General features: G+C 41.3%; 1 protein-coding gene across 2 annotated transcripts in view; it reads left to right on the top strand.

Annotated features, from left to right (window-relative positions):
* Positions 1-19,638, top strand: part of RUNX2 (RUNX family transcription factor 2) — a 158,203-nt gene that overhangs the window by 17,542 nt on the left and 121,023 nt on the right. For both annotated transcript variants that reach the window (XM_084822242.1, XM_084822233.1), the window contains exon 3: positions 8,745-8,849. In XM_084822242.1, coding sequence (XP_084678368.1) covers positions 8,745-8,849 — 105 coding nt within the window. The remainder of the gene's footprint in view (positions 1-8,744; positions 8,850-19,638) is intronic.

Genomic DNA, 19,638 nt, shown 5'->3' with positions numbered 1-19,638 from the left:
TGAGACTGAGGAGGCACTCGTGTCTTGCTTTTGGGTTCCTGGTCAATAGCTGATTGGCCACTGTGGGAATAGAATCCTCTAAGGGAGATTCTCAACACTGTTACCAACTACAGTTGCCAAGATTCTTTGTGGGAAGTTATGATAGTTAGACTGGTATAAAACCAATGTAAGTTGTAGTTAGCTATGCCCATAGCCTTTGGCTCAGTGGGTGCAATTACTTAACTGCCTTGGAGACAAGGGGTAGTAATTCTACATAGGGTAGACCCATTGAAATAAATGGATCTCAAGTTAGCTATTTCCATGGATCTACTCTAGGTAAGTCTACGACTGGATACTACCCACGGCTTTTACTGCACCAGCAAATAAGCGGTTAGGATTAGAGTACTTACTGCTGCAAGAAATAAGACATTCTTTGTAGCGTTGTTATGCTGGAGTTGTGGGCAGATACTTCAGTGCAAATATTTAAGTGCAGGATATCGCAACAGCACCTGACTGGAAAATCTGGACTGTATGGAGAGTGCTGCGTATGCTTCTAGGGTAATTTCTCTCTTCAGCATTACGTATGCCAGTTCTGCCTGTCACACCCAGATGTGTTAATGACAAAGAATGCACAGTATGAGGATACACTAAAGCAGTAGCCCCAGATGACTTCTTAGCCTGTGAGGTTCATAAAAAGAACACGAAAATTAGTAATTAGCTACCAGAAGTAAATTTTAAGGGCACAGAAAAACTAGTAAAAAAATGTGTGGAAAGCAGCTGATGGAGAGAGAATCTGGTCATGATCCAGACAAAGTCAGGCCTTTTTAAAGTCTCAGTGTGGGAGATTTAAGTGTATGCTTAATACTCTAATTAAACTGATGGGACTAAATAGTGCTTCACTTTTGCTGGTATTTTATATGGCCTAAGGATCCAGATAAAGCACAATATTTTTTCTGATACAAAAGGGTGTCTCCACCAGCAATTTACTCTGCGCTGGCTGCGTTTTGAAGTTGTTAGGGGTACATGACATCATGGCCATCCAGCAGCCACCCTGGAGCTTATCAGAGAAAAACCAGATTTCCTGAGACTGCTTAAAATTATAAAATTATAATTAAAATTATAAAATTATAAAGTAGTGAACATAAAAGAGGTTGGGAACCTCTTTATTGCTATTCTAATTTTTATTTGTAGCCAACTTCCCACATTGCCTGACCACTGAATCTCTCTGATAATACAACGTGTCTGATGAAAAAACTCACCTTCTGAGGGATAGATTCTGTATTCATTGCGACTTGGTAGCTTTATATGTCCCCATTGCCGCCGCCTTGTGCATTCCTTGTTGTAATAAAACACTAGAAATTCCTTTGAGTACTATGGATGCTTTGTTAATTTAAACAAAATGGCTTGGTGTTAACTTTGAGTCTGGGTGCACATTGGATTGTTCCAGTGAATTAATTTGTAGGAATAGTTTGGGCTGTGGCTAAAGACTGTAGTCCCACATGCAATTACATATGTACAGGTCTCAGTGATTCTGGTGGGATTTAAGGATGTGTAACTGTGTGCAGGACTGTGTCTTAAATAATGAGCTAATCTATAATTTCTAGAGAGACTAATTCTACCAACAGATGCCCTGAGCAGTTCCCAGAGATGCTTACGGCAGCTGCTTGTGTGTATGTTGGGGACTTAAATGTCACTAGTGAATTTGCACACACGATATCTGAATTAAATTCTGCTCTGATGGGGACAATAATTTATAAAACTGTCAGTGATGCATACTGAATGAATAGGATTATGGTGCGATGTCTAAATTGCAGTGTTCACTGTAGTCACATGAGCTTTTCCATAATTAAGTGGATTCATGAAGGACTGTCACCCCGTTAGATTTTAATTTTTAAGTTTAATTCTTAAATTTTTATTGGTCCTAACAGGAGTATCTCCTGTAGCTCTCTTGTAAATTCAGAACAGTGGCTGTTTGCATATATACTGTCCTGTGAAGAATATTTGTATGTTTATGAGGAGTATCCTTATCATTTAAGGACCCCTTATTATGGGGGATATTTATTCCTAACCTTGGTTAGTGACATTCTCTATAGTACAACCACCAAAAGTGATGTACAAAAGTAATAAACAAAATTAAATAAAACATCTCAAATATCAATCACAAACCAGTGATCAAGAATAACATTTGCCATGGCCAAGGCTAACAACTTAAACAACTGATCAGCTAAGATTAAAATAAACAGTATTCTGCCTCAGGTCTCATACTTTTCAGAACTGAGTAACCACTGACTTCTTCCTATGTGATTCCATTTTTGTCTGCCACCATATTTTTTTAAATCACAAATTTTACTGCAAAAGCAGTCCCTTGGTGGTATGGTGGATCCCAATGTTAAAACTCAGTATACACTCAAAGGAAGCCTTCGGAGTTCTTTTGACTGTTGTGTTCCCTTGAAAGGTTTACTGTCATATTCTCTCTGTCTGGAAAAATATATATCCAAGATGTTCTGAAGTGGCTGATGTGGATCTCAATGACGTGGATCTCAAGCAGGTTTTGAGAGCTGGATTTGAAAAGAAAGCCTGCTTACTGGATTTGACAGCAACAGACATGTTCTGTATTATATATATACACATCCTGTTCTGTATTAGACTTTTAAAAGACTGTATTAAGTTTTGTGCTGTTACATATTGTTTAAGATTTGGGTTTTGATCACAAGAGCTCAACAAGTTGGGGGAAGGGGAGGAAAAGAGTCACTGGTTATAGAGTGACTCTTTTAAGATTCTGATAAAACAGGAGCCTAAATGAGCCATAAGGCATGAGATTGCTGACTGTTTTATTGAGTCACTGTTGCACGCCCACCTTTTCCTGTCTTGAAACAGTTTGCAGTTTTGACTATCTGAAATGATTAACGGCTGCATATCTAACTGATTAGAGCTGTCAGTGACTCTGCAGAACAGAGGCCACAGCCTCCTGTGAGTGAACATACGTTCAGATCCTGTCTCTCCTCTCTTCCTTCTCCCCTTTCTTTGTAAACAGTTTTGATTCTTAACAGTTGCAGGGTTGCAACGCATGACATAAATCTAGAATGTAGTTGTTGTTTTTTACTTGCTAACTTGCTGATGGTGCAGCAGAACATATATTTTATACATGCAAAGAAATATCCAACTGGATAGATATTTTAGGGTTTAATAGATGGAATATGGTTAAGTGAAAGGGGGAGGGAATACATTTTCTAGTTTGCTCCAGTAATGATGATATCATAGTATTATCACAAGCATATTAAATGCAGGAGACACTAGCTCCCTGCACAGTAGCTCCCAGGAGTGATGTGTATTGTTTCCACATATTTTGATGGAGTCAAACAAATTAAATAATAAAACCATGTGGAGTCAAATGTAAGAAGAGCAAATATCTTTCAGATTCATGGTGTAATCATCAGTAGCTCTACTCAAAAAGACCATAGGTACACTGGTGTAAATGCTTGCATTGAATTTGGCTTTCTGCTTAAAGTCATTCCAGTTCATTCAGCATGCCAGGATGGCTTATGTGGACAATGATGCTTATGGCCAATGCAACTCAGTCTCTCTTTACAAGAAGAAAGCCCTTCAGTTAGTTTTATGGGACCAAAATCCAGACATTTGCCTGTTCTTCTTAAAAAGCAGAGGCACTGATGCAAAAGAGCTGGACATCCCCAGTGTAGACCAGCTGCCTTGCAGTGGGCAGCTTGATGAAAATATTGACCTAGTCTGCAGCTGCTGTGAAAAAGGCAAATTCCATGTTAGGCATAGTTAGGAAAGGAATACAGGATCAAACTGCCAAGATCATACTCCCCTTATACAAATCTATAGTGCGACCACACTTGGAATAATGTATACAGTTCTGGTCACCGCATCTTAAAATGGATACTGTGGGATTGGAAAAAGTGCAGAAAAGGGCAACTAAAATGATCAAGCGGCTGGAGCAATTCCCCTGTGAGGAAATTTTACAACATCTAGGTTTGTTTAGCTTCGAAAAAAGGCAAGTAAGGGAAGACATGATAGAGGTAAACAAAATGTTGCATGGAGTGGAGAAAGTGGATAGGGAGACATATTCTCTCTCTCTCTCTCATCCCATGAAGCTGATTGGTAGGAGATTCAGGACAGATAAAAGGAAGTACTTCTTCGCACAGCACATAATTAAACTATGGAATTCACTTCCACAAGATGTAGTGATAGCCACAAATGGCTTTAAAGTGGGATTGGACAAATTTATGGAGGATAAGGCTATCAGGGGCTACTCGTCCTGATGGCTATATGCTACCTCCAGTATCAGAGGTAGTATGCCTATGTGCACCAGTTGCTGGAGAACACGGGCAGGAGGGTGCTGTTGCACTCATGTCCTGCTTGTAGGTTTCCCATGGGCAGCTTGTTGGCCACTGTATGAACAGAGTGCTGGCCAAGATGGACCGTTGGTTTGACCCAGCATGGCTCTTCTTATATTCTTATGTTCTTAGGCCTTGTGTGCAGACATCCTACTCTATTCTGAAATGATCCTGAAGATGCGAAACACAAAGCTTGAATTATAAATATGTAGGATGGCATTGGTGTTTGAGTCTGTCAGCTACCTTCCCTCTGGGTATCCTCTTTCTGGTCTCACTCCCCATACGTTTGTTTTCTTGCTGAGACAAAGCCTTAGTCAACTAAGTCTGCAGCATCTTTCTACACCCTGTTTTAACACCAAGCCAGCGCCCCTCATCCCACTCTGCTTAACAGTGAGCCTCATGAAGACTTCTTGAGAACACAAAACTTTGCTCACTATTTTGTCCCCTTGTGGTTGGTCCTAACAAAGGTATTGCCCTACTGTGGGTTTTGTATTTTTTCTGATGGATCCACATGGTTGCCTTTGTTTTCTAAAAATTATTCGCCACTTGGGGCAGGGGCCTTTTAGCTGCTTACGTTGCTTTGGAAAACACCATGTAAAGTACTGTGTATACCTCTCTGTTTTTTTTAATATTAATCTTTTTTATTGTGATTTTAGCAAAACAAAAACAAATAATGCCGAAAAAAGGGGGGGGGAGGAATTACATGCATAGAAATACCAATATTCCATTAAATACAACATTCTAGAGGAAAAAACACCAAAAGATTATGCATAAGCTTCAAGAAAAGCAGACTAAATATCCACATATTTATCCATTCGGAAGTGGTGCCTATATACCACCCATTCAAATGTTGATAGCGTTATTAGGTCCTCAATCCACTGCATTATAGGAGTTGAACATTTATCCTTCCAATATTGTAATATCAGTCTTCTGGCTGTCCAGAGGACTCGGAAAATCTGTTTGCGCTAACCATACATTAACTTCCAAGAAACCGGTAACTAGTTTAGGAGGACATGTACATCATTCACTATTAAAGAGTGTTACAGTACAAAGTTTATCCTATTACGACCTCCTCCCCAAAGGCGGCGACTATTGCACATTGCCAGAACATATGAAAAAGTGACGCATTTGGTGTATTACATCTCTAACAGTTATGCAAATTAGACAAACACTTATTAAAAAGAGACTGTCGAGTCCAGTAAACCCGAAACAAGATTTTTTGCTGAATAAGGTGTAGCCTTAGGTCCATAGATACTTCAGGTACAGCCACTAGAACAACGATCCATTGATTAGGCAAAATGGGGAATTCTCTATTCCATTCCTGTCCTGGACTCTGAGTATCATATTTATTTACTGATAAGTATTTATATATATGGATCATGGGTTGATATGACTGAACAGCCACTAGGACTGTTTCCAATATCAATGGAGTCTGTGAAGCTGTAAGGGCGGCCGGACCAAACTGAGATTCCAATAAGTGTTGCAATTACAAGTATTGCCATTCAGCCCCAGCAGGTAAATCATATTTAGCTTGCAGATCAGCGAATGACAGAAACTCATCATCCCGACCCAATAATTGATCCAAGGTAAAAATAATCTTACCCATCTATGTCCACCACAAAAACAGCTTCTTTCCGATTTTTAAATCTGGGTTTCCTCATAAAGTCAATTGAGCATGAGAGAATGGATCAAACTGTAATTGATGAGATATTATACACCACGCCTCTCTAACAGTCAGAAATGTGAGAGGGTGTTAGTCTATTCTAATATGCCGAGAACCTAGTGTCATCCATTTGGAAAGAGGATCCAAACAGAAGGATTCCAGAACTGACCAGGGTGGAAAACCTAATCAGACTGGAAAAGACCAAAATTTAGTACAGGTCAAGTAGGACCAATGGTGTAAAGGAGGGGACCCCCCCCCCCCATTTATTTATTTTTTTAACGAAATGAAGCATTAAGGTTTTGGAAATATTTGCCAGGGATAAGTAGAAGAATCCCACATATAACATAAACAATCTGAGGTATGATATTTGTCTTTAATGTAACTTTACCCCACAAACTCAACTTTAACAATGCCCATCTGTCTGTACCTTGTACAGTCACATAAATCAACTTGTTCAAATTTAGTTTAATCAGTTGGGATATATCTCTGGGAATAAATATTCCCAGACAGGTAATAAAATCAGGGCACCATCGAAATTGCCTATTAGCCAACACACTAGGAGATGTATTATCTCCAACTGGCATCAATTCAGACGTTGACCAATTAATTGAATAACCAGACAAATCACCAGAAGTATTAATCAATTTCATCAAAGCTGGAATAGATGACTGGAGTTCTGAAATAAAGAATAAGAGGTCATCAGCATGAAGAATAATTTTAAATTCTAAACCAGCCTCGCTCTGAGTAAAAGAAGGGAAAGTCTCCATCTCTGCTGTGTTCCCTTTTATGTTCGTTGCTTATCATTATATGAGGCCCTGTTATGTGAACCAAAATGTCATTGACATACTTTCACTAAGGGCATACCCAGAAGACTCTGCTTTTACAGATCGGTGCACTGTTTCAGTAGTCCCCACCTCTGCAGATATGAGCAGTTCTTCAGCCTACGGTGCCCCCTTCTAATTCCCAGAGTTGTCAGGGATGTTGTGGAATTGTTATGGGTTCTGCAAATCTACACAGCTGACCTCTTGCACTCACCATGGAGTGGGTCTTATTGCAGGGGTGGGCAGAAGGTAGCTTTCCAGATGTTTTGGACTTTAGCTCCCATAAGCCCCTGCCAGCATGGCCAGTGGTCAGGAATGCTGGGAATTGAAGTCCAAAACATCTGGACACCTACTTTCTGCTCACCCCAGTCTTAATGAATACCCTGCCCTTCTTTGGTTCATTCCCCCTGCTGCAAGTTGTGCACTGGAATGCTGACAACTGCTGTCTGGAATCTGGACATGTCCTGAGAGCAAGTTTCTACAAGTACTTAAAGCATTTCTTACCTCAAAGCAGTAATGGGCATTTATTGTAAAAGACATTGCCTCTGTGGAGACATGGCTTCTAATTATTTCCCTGCCATTATCTCATCATCTGATATTAAAATAAGAAATTTAAAATTTGCAACACTTGGCTGGGTTCCAAGCATTAGAGTGAAACCATAGCACAAGAATGTTTATTCGTAGAATCATAAAATAGTAGGGTTGGAAGGGGCCTACGAGGCCATTGAGTCCAACCCCCTGCTCAATGCAGGAATCCAGGTCAAAGCATCCCTGACAGATGGCTGTCCAGCTCATCTTGAATGCCTCCAGTTTGGGAGAGCCCACCACCTCCCTAGGTAATTGGTTCCATTGTCCTATTGCTCTAACAGTCAGAATGTTTCTCCTGTTGTTCAGCCAGAATCTGGCTTTCTGTCACTTGAGCCCATTATTCCGTGTCCTGCACTCTGGGATGATTGAGAAGACATCCTTCCTCTCTGTGACAACCTTTCCAGTACTTGAAGAGCGCTATCCTATCTCCCCTCAGTCTTCTCTTCTCAAGGCTAAACATGCCCAGTTCTTTCAGTCTCTCTTCATAGGGCTTTGTTTCCAGTCCCCTGATCATCTTTGTTGCCCTCCTCTGAACCCTCTCCAGCTTGTCTGCATCCTTCTTAAAGTATGGTGCCCAGAACTGGACACAGTACTCCAGATGAGGCCTAACCTAGCTGAGTAGAGGGGAACTAGTACTCCATGGGATTTGGAAGCTATACTTCTATTAATGCAGCCCCAAATAGCATTTACCTTTTTTGCAGTCATATCACATTACTGGCTCATATTCAGCTTGTGATCTACAACAATTCCAAGATCCTTCTTGTTTGTAGTATTGTTGAGCCAAGTGTCCCCCATCTTGTAACTGTGCCGTTGGTTTCTTTTTCCTAGGTGCAGAACTTGGCATTTATCCCTGTTAAATTTCATTCTGTTGTTTTCTGCCCAGCGCTCCAGCCTATGAAGATCACTTTGAATTTTGTTTCTGTCTTCCAGGGTATTAGGTATCCTGCCCAATTTTGTGTCATCTGCAATTTGATCAGCATTTCCTGCACCTCCTCTTCCAAGTCATTAATAAAAATGTTGAAGAGCACTGGGCCCAGGACTGAGCCCTGCGGTACCCCGCTCGTTACCTCTCCCCAGTTTGAGAAGATCCCGTTGATGAGCACTCTTTGAGTCCGATTCTGTAGCCAACTGTGGATCCACCTGATAGTTGTTTCATCTAGCCCACTTTGAGCTAGTTTGCTAAGCAGGATATCATGGGCCACTTTGTTCAGGCTTAGAGTTTTATGGTATCTGGGAGTGTGAATGCCTTTGATTCTTTCTTGAGGCTATGTGCAACCATGTTTTTATAGTAATTCCTGTTTCCCCCCCCTCCCCTTCTTTTATCCTTCCTTATAGGGAAGAGCTTTACCCTGACCATAACAGTCCTTACAAATCCCCCCCAAGTTGCTACATACCACAGAGCTATTAAGGTGACGGTGGATGGACCAAGAGAACCAAGGAGTAAGTACTCTGTTCTGTATTTGTGATCTAGAGTCTGGTACTATTAATCTATGGAAGTAAACAGCTATGGCTATATATCTCTTCAATGTATAATAGAATTTCTTCACCTCATACTCCAAACCGGATTCTCACTCTTGTAATAATCCTTGATCCTACATAAAGAGTCCTCTCTGTAAATGAAGCTAATTGTTCCAGGAATCAGGTTTACAGCATAGGTGCCCAGTCCAATAATGGGACTGTAACTCTTGATGATGTCATTGGAAGCTCATGATACTCAGAATTAGTTTATAGATTATTTGAGCACTGTGGTAGCTTCCTGGGAGCCAGACTGTGTGTGTGTCTCCACATACACTGCTTCTATCGTGAAGTAACCCCCATGTTGTTTTGGCCAGTTTTATCATTCTAGCTCCCACTTCTTAAGAGTTTCCCCAGTACAATTAAAATTTACGCAAACCACATGGGTTTGGGTAAATGGTTAACAATGCAAGGAAGTACAGGCATGGATTGGGTTTTCATGGTCTGTTATAACAGTAGTTAAGTGAAGACGGCATTAGATAAACATGCTCAGTAACTAGGAGCCCAAGGCTTTAGTTTCCTGAGCACTTTTTGTGATACATTCCTGTGATCCGGAAGCCATACATCCAATTCCCAGTTAAATTCAGTAAGATTAGGAAGCAAGTGTTTTACTTTGCATCTCATTAATTAGGTGTAAATTGCTAGAGATTAAACGTTCGTAGGGCTGTGTTCACACCAGTCTAATTGTGATAGTTCGGCCTCTGCTCAGGAATATGGCACAAATATGAACACGCCAGTGGTCACTTCAGTATGTTTGAATATGTAATTTTCTAGGATATGAGCAAATGTGCTCATGATTCTATGAGGGGAAAATATATCCAGGTATGGGGAAGAATGTAAAGTAAAATGCCCTTGTTTGCTTCGGAAGATTTTTTTAAAACATCAGATTTTTTTTTCTGGTCCATTGGCTACTGGTTAATTGTGCCACATATGAAATTAGATTTTCTTAGCACATAATCCATTTTCAGCAGTAGAATCACCACAGAACTAGGGAATAAACAGCATGGAGATATATTGTAAAAACACAAAAATGTCAATGTTTAATTTATATCATTCCCATACCTAGGGAGTACCTGGGTTCAGATGATGATTCCTGGCTTCATAAATCATGGTTTATGATGCCAGGTATACGCATTCAGGCTGAGTGCTCCTCCTTCACCTCTTCTCCTCCTTCCCTTGTGCACCAGCTTTGGTGCTTATTTCCTAGGGATGTGTGAAAAATTAATTTCTGTTTGTTTTTAACCAGAATTTACCCGATTTGCACCTCCTGGAACCAAATATGGACTTGAATTCAACAACAAAAAATGTGTTTGAAAAATGCTCATATTTGAAAAATGCACAGAAACACACTAGTCAGTGGGAGGAAATGTGTACATTTAAAAATGTCCATGATGGATGGGTACATTTGGAAAAAATTTGCAGGAAAATACACACACATTTTTTGTGAAAAAAGGAAAACCAAAGTTTGCAATCTGATAGAGACGCACGTCTGAATGAGCTTCAAGGTGGCACTCATGACGAGCTCAAGTTCTGCTGATTTGCATGTCCCCCTCTTTATTTCTGGCTCATATTAAGCCAGTGCTCCCCGTTACATCTTAATCAAGGCGTTGTGGTTTAATTAATTCACAATGCAATCCTATGCATGTCTACCTCAAAGTAATTCCCATTTAGTTCAGTGGGACTTACTTCCAGGTAAGTGAGTATAGGATTGCAGCCTAAGATTACTTGTGTCCCGCTTTATACTCCTGAGATGCTCCTAAAGCGGCTTATACAGGATTTGCACAATAGCATCACATTCAAGTAGTAGTAGTATCGGGATCAGAAATAACATGGTGCCCCCTATGATGCCAGGATTATTTAGGCAGCATTTCCTGCCCTCATCCTTGGTTTTTCCTAGTGTCACCTTTTGTGGGGCTGAGCAGCTGGATTTATTTATTTATTTGATAGATTTATAGCCCCCCTTTCAGAGTAAAACCCTCACAACGTAGATGGCAACATACTTTAAAACACAAGGTAAATAGTAAAACCATAAAACAATAACTATTTAATACAGAAATCATTAAAATGAATAAAATAGCAGCAGCAGATAGACTTAGTGAAAAGCGATGTACACTAAAATTAACCACATGCAGATTGCCTTAAATAAGTAATTAGCATCCTCCTTAATGACAGCAGGGGGGGCATACAGACTTCCTAGGGAAGGGCATTCCAAAGTTGTGGGGCTACCACAGAGAAGGCCCTGTCTCTGGGATTTGCAGTCTCACAGCTCTCACTTTTGGACCAAAGGGCCTGATCTTTGTTCTTAATACTGATCTTAAAGTTTGAGCAGGCTTGTACCAGTGGAGCTAGTTTTTTCAGTTAACCTGTTCCCAAACCATTTAGGGCTTTAAAGGCTAAAACTAGCACCAGAAATTGGGCCCAGAAATGGCTAGTCAGTCAGTATAATTGAGGCAAAATAGATATGACATGATGCCTAGCTCCTATAAGCGTTCTAGCTGTTGCATTCTGTGCCAATTGCAGTTTCCAGATCATATTGAAGGGCAGCCCCACATTAAAGTACACTACAGTGATCAAGCCTCGGTGTAAATAGAGCATGTATTACTGAGGCAACTTCAGCTGCACACCTCTATCCAGATCAACAGATTTCCTCACCCACAATACTTGCATCTTGTCTGGATTAAGTTTCAACTTGTTTGCCTCAGAGGCCATTTGGTGGAACAAAAGTACCCCATTACCTGAACCGCGGTAACACCATTCCCACAAAGTCCCAAACAGGAGAGATATTTCTGATATCCACAGTTAGCCCAGCCTTGGCAGATTACACAAGCCATGATGGGCAACAATCCAAAGAGCAGGTAATTGGTCTCAGCCCTCTAAGCAGCCTGTCCACTTCCTCCTCAGGCTTTACAAGCTGAAAAGTATCTTGCTCTGCTTGTAATGAAGGCAAACCTTCTCATGCTGGCAGTTGCCCAGCAATACTCCCACTGAGGTCCTCTGAGGCAAGGGAGTGGGACGGAGCAGCTGGATGGTCTGAGCATCATGGGGAGGCAAGTTTTTCTTTGCTGGCAGTTGGCAGTTAATGTCAGTTAACAAACCAGAGGGATCTTCACAACAATGGAATGAGAAGCGCTTTGGAGTATTAACCGATTTTCATGGAATTGGCTTTGGTCTGTCATGGATACACGAAGCTGAGTGTACCATACCTTAAAAATCCTCTTTTCACACGTCACACAGCACTTGAAAGAACATACTTTCACTTTAGGTGGGGAGTGTAGAACTGAACGTCATCAACCCGGCACATGCTGCTCAACCAATGAGGGAGGCTTGTCTCCCCCTCCCCCTGACCAGGCTCCCCCCACCCCACCCGGCTACCACGTTATTATCCCTGACAGCATCTGAAGGCTCCCCATGACAGCACCCCACCAGCGCAATTTTGCCCCATCCTAGCCAACAGTCAGGGAGTTAGAGCTCCCATCCCCTTTCTCCTTTTCCAGAGAGTAAATACAGGGATCTAGCTGCTTCACCCATTAGTCTGCAGCCTGTGTTGCCCGCTTTCCACCCTTTGAGAATCTGTACCGTCTTTTTCCCATTGAGAAAGGTGGAGTGGTGCTGTTTCAGGTACTAGCTATCTAGTAAGAGAGAGCAGCCAGGAACAGGACTCCACAGCCTCAGCTTTTTGTTGTATCGCTAGGGTGATACAGTGAAAACTAAAGAATTCAGGAGAGGGAGGAGAGGAGGCACCAGCAGAGGCAGCCAGAGAGAAGCAGCACCCATTGAGAATCACAGGCTTGCTTCCCTCCGCAGTCCCCCTTTCCATGCTCAGTAATATGCAAGAAGACAACCAGTTACTTCCCCAACCTGGCACCCTAAAAAAAAATGATGTGGAGCAAATTAAAAATTAAACTGGGGCAATCATCTGTTCCCTAACTTCAGAGTAGAAAAACTAAGCTTGTGTTTACCCTTTGGCAGGAGTTCTGCTCTTTGCTCAGGTGTACTTGAAGGAAATGAGTTCCCCAACCCCCCATGGCCACCATTCCACAAAGCAGGGATTCAGTGGGGAAAAAATGAAACAAAAGGGGCAGCCCACCTACGGCGATGCAACAGCAGAACACCCCCCCCCCAAACACACACACATGTAAGAAGCTGCATTTAATTCGGGGATATGGGGCACACTGCATTGGAAGCGGGAGGAAGCCGGCTTAAAGGGAAATGCAGCACAAAACACCTCTGAAAAAACTCTGGGTTTCAGGCTGGAAACAATGGCTTTGCTGCAGAGTGGCCATGATGTCATGTATCCCTAATGACTTTAAGCCACAGCAGCATCAGAGAAAATCTCCCATGTAGACAGGCCCCAGGTTAATAAAACAAGATCTGATCTGGAGAGGGGAGAAGTGGCCATCCCCCAACACTAATTCCCAGTGCCAAACACCATGGTTTATGTAGCTCAGAAAGTTCATCTGAACCTGGCTTTTGCTCAGCAGCGTGTTTCCTTTATGTCAGGGGGTGGGCAGACTTCAGGGTTGTTGGAGCTACTTTGTTTTTCATTAGAACCCCAAGATCCACCAACCAGAGCCAGGTGCAAAAGACGCACACTTGGAGTTTAAAGAACAGGGTGCTCCTGAGCGCATTCTGAGCTTGGGAATGTGTTTTCAGTACCAGAGCTAAACTGAGCTCATGGTACTTTCACACAGAAGTCCACTCCTGATTACCTCAAGCCTTTTTCATTCCAGTTTTCTTCAATTTAGTTGGAAAAAGGTAATTTGTTGTTGCTATTGTTAAACAAATGGGAGTCAGAACCCCTTGCCGATTTACTGCAAATTACTAGATCCCAATCTGCCCATGGATCCAAATCTACCTTCTGCTAATCTCTGTTTTACATCATACTGTTGGGCAAGGTGGGATAGTCCAAGGTGTAGCCCTGGTCTACCACCCTAGAGGGAAGCAGATGCTGCTCTGGGAAAGAGTTTGGCACAAATTCCCCTCCACCCCCCACATTCTTGAAGTGCCTACAAGAGTCCCACATGCGATAAGGGGAAGCTTACTGAGGATTGATGGATTTTTAAGATTCAACTAGAGCCCCTAGAGACTAAGGCAAATGATGGGAAAGCGGGAAGGGCTTGGTTAAACTCCACCCTCTTACTTACAGTGAGAGATGGGTGAGAAATTCATCTGCTTACCAGATTTGTGCTTTCCAAATCTAAACACAAATCGGAGTACAGTTAGACATTGAAGTCAATACTTCTTTGAAGTTTACAACACACTTCACAATAAAAAAGTGTGCACAAAAATGCATACATTTGAAAAAAATCTGTGTATTTTGGGAAATGCATACAAAAATTCCTTATTTAATAGGAAAAGTTGCTTGCAAAAATCCATACATTTGAAAAAAATAGTGCAGAAATTTTGAAAAAAACCTGTACAAATACATGTATGAAATTTCATACAGGCCAAAAGTATTCACAATCTGATGTGGAAATGGGAGAGAATGATGTGAGAAAATGAGAACATGAGTAAAATTGAACTTGACAGGTTCACCCCTCCTTACTTTCAGTGGCCTACATGTCCTGTGTGACTCAGCGCTGTAGCCGGAGGCACATCTTGCAAGGCGGAAGCTGGTTGGCTGGGAGGGGTAGGGACACACAGGGTGTCTGCTCCTGGCTTGTTTCCCTGCCTCTCCTGTCACTGGAGTGCCAAGAAAAACAGCAGAGCCAGGGGCCTTGTAAAGCTGAGTTGCTTGCAGTATGGGCACACCTGAATGTCAGCATTCACCTGCTGAGTCCAGCTACTTCCTAGTGCCTTGCTGCTTCTGTGCTTGGGTTGCTAATTATGCAGCTGAGCAGGCAGCATGTTCCTGCCCAGGTTGGGCATCACACGTGCACGTTCTTTAAGTACCAAGAGCCTATTTACAACAACTGCCAGCTTTGTTAAGACAGCTGTTTGGTCATGTTTCAGTAAGTGTTGTAAAAATTGCTTTTTGATGTATGCTGTCAGAGACCTGGTTAATCTATTTTGATTTGTCTGTGTCTCTTGGGTAGATTTAAGTTGAAATAAATGTCCTATACAAGGCAGGTATCACTGATGAGGCAATCCTAGGTTCCTACAACTTCTTACTGTTAATTAGACACTGATTGGAATTAATCATTTACATTATAATTAGTGATTAAGGGTTATTTGAAGAGTAACTACATTAATAAAGACATAAAGACATAATAGAATCATCTCACTCACGTGCTTGCCTGTGATGAGTAAATGATGATGAGACCTTTCAGAACTATTACCCAAAGTACTGCTGAAATGCAAATCTAGTTGTTGCAATGCTTGCCTTCTTATTGTTCCCTTTGATTAACAATGTAGAACAATTGGGACCTCTTCTGTTCTTGGCATATAGGGAATTTGCTTTTCACTTTGTATCACATAGGCTTCCTGTTTATTCCATTAATCTCTACTAAACTTGCTTGATCCTGAAGAAGGCTCTTCCCTCACATGCAACTGCTAGCATTTTGTAACTTTGAAAGAGTGTTGTCCCTTGTGAAATGCTAACAAATGTCTACATCTGGAATTGATTTGGTCCTTCCCATTTGGAAGTCTGCATCATTGTGCTGAGGTACCTCTGAAACAGAAAATTTCAAAGCAGGACAGACAGTATTTGAGGGGAAAAAATAGGCTTGTGCCTAATGTGGGACATCAGCACAATATGTGGTAACTCAGCAAAGAGCAAACATTTCAGTAGCAAGAACTTCCATGTATGAAACGTAGGAATATTACATGCTAAATAGGATGTGTCCTTCTCCCATAGGGTTAGAATGAAAATAAAACAGCTTTAAATGTAATCTTGAACTCTTTCTTGCATATAACATTTTCTTACCTATGTCAAACAATAGTCTGTGAAGTTTGGAATTTCCTTTCAGAGCGCTATGCCTTGAAATACGGGGTCAAAATGATGTACTGCCTAAATTTCACAGCTACCGAAGGGCTTCACACATTCTCCAGTGATCAGCTGTTTTGTGAGGAAATTAGCTTGTTGTTCTCAGTATAGCTGGTTAGCTATTACTGGCAATCTGATGTATTAAGAGACCCAGTTATGTTTGTGTTTAGTAAACTATCAAATGGCATATTTATTGTTTTGTTTGTCCCAATGGGTGTATAGGAAGAATTATCCCTCTGGAACAGATTTCTGACTTTTTACATAACAACTGATGATTATCCTGTGGAGTCATTTTCACTTAGCAGGGCTGTCCTATTTATTGTGATGGGAAGGAAAAAGATCTTGGGCACTTCTGGATCTTTCTTTCCCATGATTGGTAGACATGAAATAGAAGCATGGTATGGATGTCAAGGGATGTCTTACCCAGCTTCTTAATGTATCTATGGACATTTTACATGTACTGGCCATAAATGGCTGCTTTATGACTGGGCCAATAAGTACCTTAGAACAAAATCTGTGACTGAATGACCAGGTTTGCATAATCGCTGCAGTCCACTGTGGCTTATTTAAGCCATGGTGGGTTGCGGTGAGTGCCGGCAGCCATTTTGAATATTCAACCCCCAGTGGGGGGTTGCCATAGTTTGTTGTGTTGTCTGAACCTGGGTGGCAAGGGTTATTTGAGGGTTAAGCAACCCTAAAATAACACATGGTCTGTTATAGGGTTATTTGAGGGTTGCAGTGATCATGCGAACTGGCCCAGCGACTGAGGGAATTGGTAACAATGCTTAGTTTGGATTACGATATCTTCAGGGGAGGCCTTTCTCATGATCCCGCCACCATCATGGGCTTGCCTGGTGGGAACGCGAAAGAGGGCCTTCTCGGTGGCTGCCCCAAGGCTATGGAACTCCCTTCCCAGGGAGGCAAGGGTGGCACCCTCCTTGGTGTGTTTTCATAGGCAAGTAAAAAAAAATTTGTTCTGGCAGGCCTTTGGGGATAGTTAGCCTGGACCTGTGAGAATATGATGGATTGATACTATGGTTTATATTGTTGGTTGTCTTTTGAAATTTTGATATTTTATACAATTTTAATATTATTGATGAATTGACTATATTTAACTTTTTTATATTTCTATTTATATGTTTTCATTGTACAAATTTTTAATGTTGAAAAGCTGCCTTAAGAACCCAGTATTGGGGAAAAGGCAAGATATGATAATGATGATGATAATAATAATACCAACGAAGGAAAATCTCAGATTTCATTAAGTTAAATTTCAAAAATGCATTGTTCCTGCCATTCTCAGTAATACTAGCAGGAATTGTGGTTGTCAGTATCGGTAAGAAGTTTATTAGGATCTTGCTGCTGGGTTAGTTTATTCTAATTTCCATTGTTCTTTTTTTCTTTTTTCTTTTAAAGCTATCCTGGTATGGCCAGAAAGACCTTGCTGAATTTTGTTTTTTGTTTTAAACTGCCCTTTTGACAAAAGTGTCTCAAGAATTGTTTGGCTTGATTCAACTTGTGTAAACTGTTATTTGGGGTTCTGTCTGGAGTTAAGAGATAACGTTAGTATATTAGAAACTGTTACATTATTACAAACTGGAGACAGTTTGAGGAAAGGAGATGAACTTGAAAAGGAGTTTACCATACACATATCATTTAAAAAGGGAAAAATTAAGGCAACAATTATGAAGCGTGATTAAGGGGGGGAGGGGGAGAGTCTTGCAACTGTGGCTCCATTTTCATAACCTGTGAGCAGTTGTACAAAAAGATAGAAAAATACAGCTTTCCAAAACATTTTTACCTTCTCACAGATATTTGTCTATTTGCCATATGAAGAAATGTGCTAAAGTATCATTTCCTCCTGAGAATTCCAGAAGTAATTTACACTAGTAAATCAGTAATTAATCAGAGCAGTAAATTAGTACAGCTGGCACTAGTGTAACACTAGGGTAGCTAGGTGGCTGCAGCTAATTTTGAGGCCCCTCCAACAAGGAGTTCTGATAACGCTCGTTTATTTTTTCTTAATAAGTTATGTATGAACAGACAGTTCCCCCCTCTGCCAGAACCTGCATTTATTTCACTTGGATGTCTGAAGCATGTTGTCCTGTTCCTCATTCTTGCTCTCCCTTTCTCTGGCAGCTGAACCAGGGCCTGTCACATCACAAACAACTTCTTAATATACACATCTGGCGTTGGCAGTTGGACCAACTTCATAAGAGCACATGATCATCATTCATTACAAGATTAAAAAATACCCCATGGCATCACTGATGTTTTTAAACTTTGATCTTTTGCCGTTGTGATTCATCTCAGTTATAAAACTCCTCTTTAAAGGAACAGAGACGATGACTTATTAGAACCTTCATCCTAAGTAGCATAAACATAAAATTGTGCACATCTTTACAGAATGTCAGTTACTTAGGCTGCCAGCTTATCATTTTAAGACATGACATCATGCTAAAGATCCTGAATTTGTAAATCTTATTTATAGGAAAGGCACTTTGACCTTCTCTTGGCAAGTGGAGCTGAGAGAACAAATGCTGCATGATTTCTATTGGTAAGCAGGAGCAGCCGTCCTGGGTGCTCATGGATTAGTTTCACTTTCAAAAAGGGTGGGCCTCCTGCTCACTTTACTTGGGGATCTGACTACCTATGTTGAAAAATCAGTTCAAAATGTTTAGAGCCTTTAAAATTGCTGTTTCACATCCATTTGTTTCCTTAATCTGTATTGTATGGTTACCGATGTGGGATGCTTAGGGCCATTTCACACTTGACATTTTTTTAAACATGTACATCTAAGATGTCATATGTATACACCTAAATATTTAATGTGTGAATGCAGCAAACATGTATTGAACACTCAAGGAGCTATGATTGGCTGCAACTCCCAGTTTAAAGGGAAGAAAACCTGAGGTTTTTCTGCATAATGATCAGAAGGCTCCAGTTAGAACTGAACCCTGTTGCAAAGTTTTGACAAAGCTGCATTTCGATGAATACAAGCAATCTGCATAGCTATTTCTGTAGGGGTTGTTCATAGAATCATAGAATAGCAGGGTTGGAAGGGGCCTACAAGACCATCAAGTCCAACAACCTGCACAATGCAGGAATCCAAGTCAAAGCATCCCCGACAGATGGTTGTCCAGCCTCATCTTGAATGCCTCCAGTGTGGGAGAGCCCACCACCTTCCCTAGGGAATTGGTTCCATTGTCATATTGCTCTAACAGGAAGTTTTTCCTGATGGTCAGCCGGAATCTGGCTTCCTGTCACTTGAGCCCATTATTCCGTGTCCTGCACTCTGGGATGATTGAGAAGAGCTCCTGGCCTTCCTCTCTGTGACAACCTTTCAAATACTTGAAGAGCACTAGCATATCTCCCCTCAGTTTCCTCTTCTCAAGTTTCCAGTCCCTTGATCATCTTTGTTGCCCTTCTCTGAACCCTCTCCAGCTTGTCTGCATCCTTCTTAAAGTGCGGTGCCCAGAACTGGACGCAGTACTCCAGATGAGGCCTAACCAGTGCTGAGTAGAGGGGAACTAGTACTTCCTGGGATTTGGAAGCTATGCTTCTATTAATGCAGCCCAAATAGCATTTGCCTTTTTTGCAGCCACATCACATTGTGGCTTTACTTCTGTTCAGTGCTTTACTTCTGTGACCATGTGCTATATGATATAGGAGAACCTTCCCCACCTTTTTTCTGCCAGTGGGATCATGTTTGGAGAAGGTACACATCCTAAAGATTGCTTACTTTCTGGGGAGAAAGTAGTCTCCTTTTTCAGTAGAGGAGAAAAGTGT

This window comes from Heloderma suspectum, chromosome 1 (genome assembly GCF_057233095.1).
Source record: "Heloderma suspectum isolate Gila_16-S chromosome 1, 16-S_ref, whole genome shotgun sequence".
Classification (NCBI taxonomy): Eukaryota; Metazoa; Chordata; class Lepidosauria; order Squamata; family Helodermatidae; genus Heloderma; species Heloderma suspectum.
The sequence above is the reverse complement of the archived record's forward strand: the minus strand, read 5'-3'. Positions and strand labels throughout refer to the sequence as shown.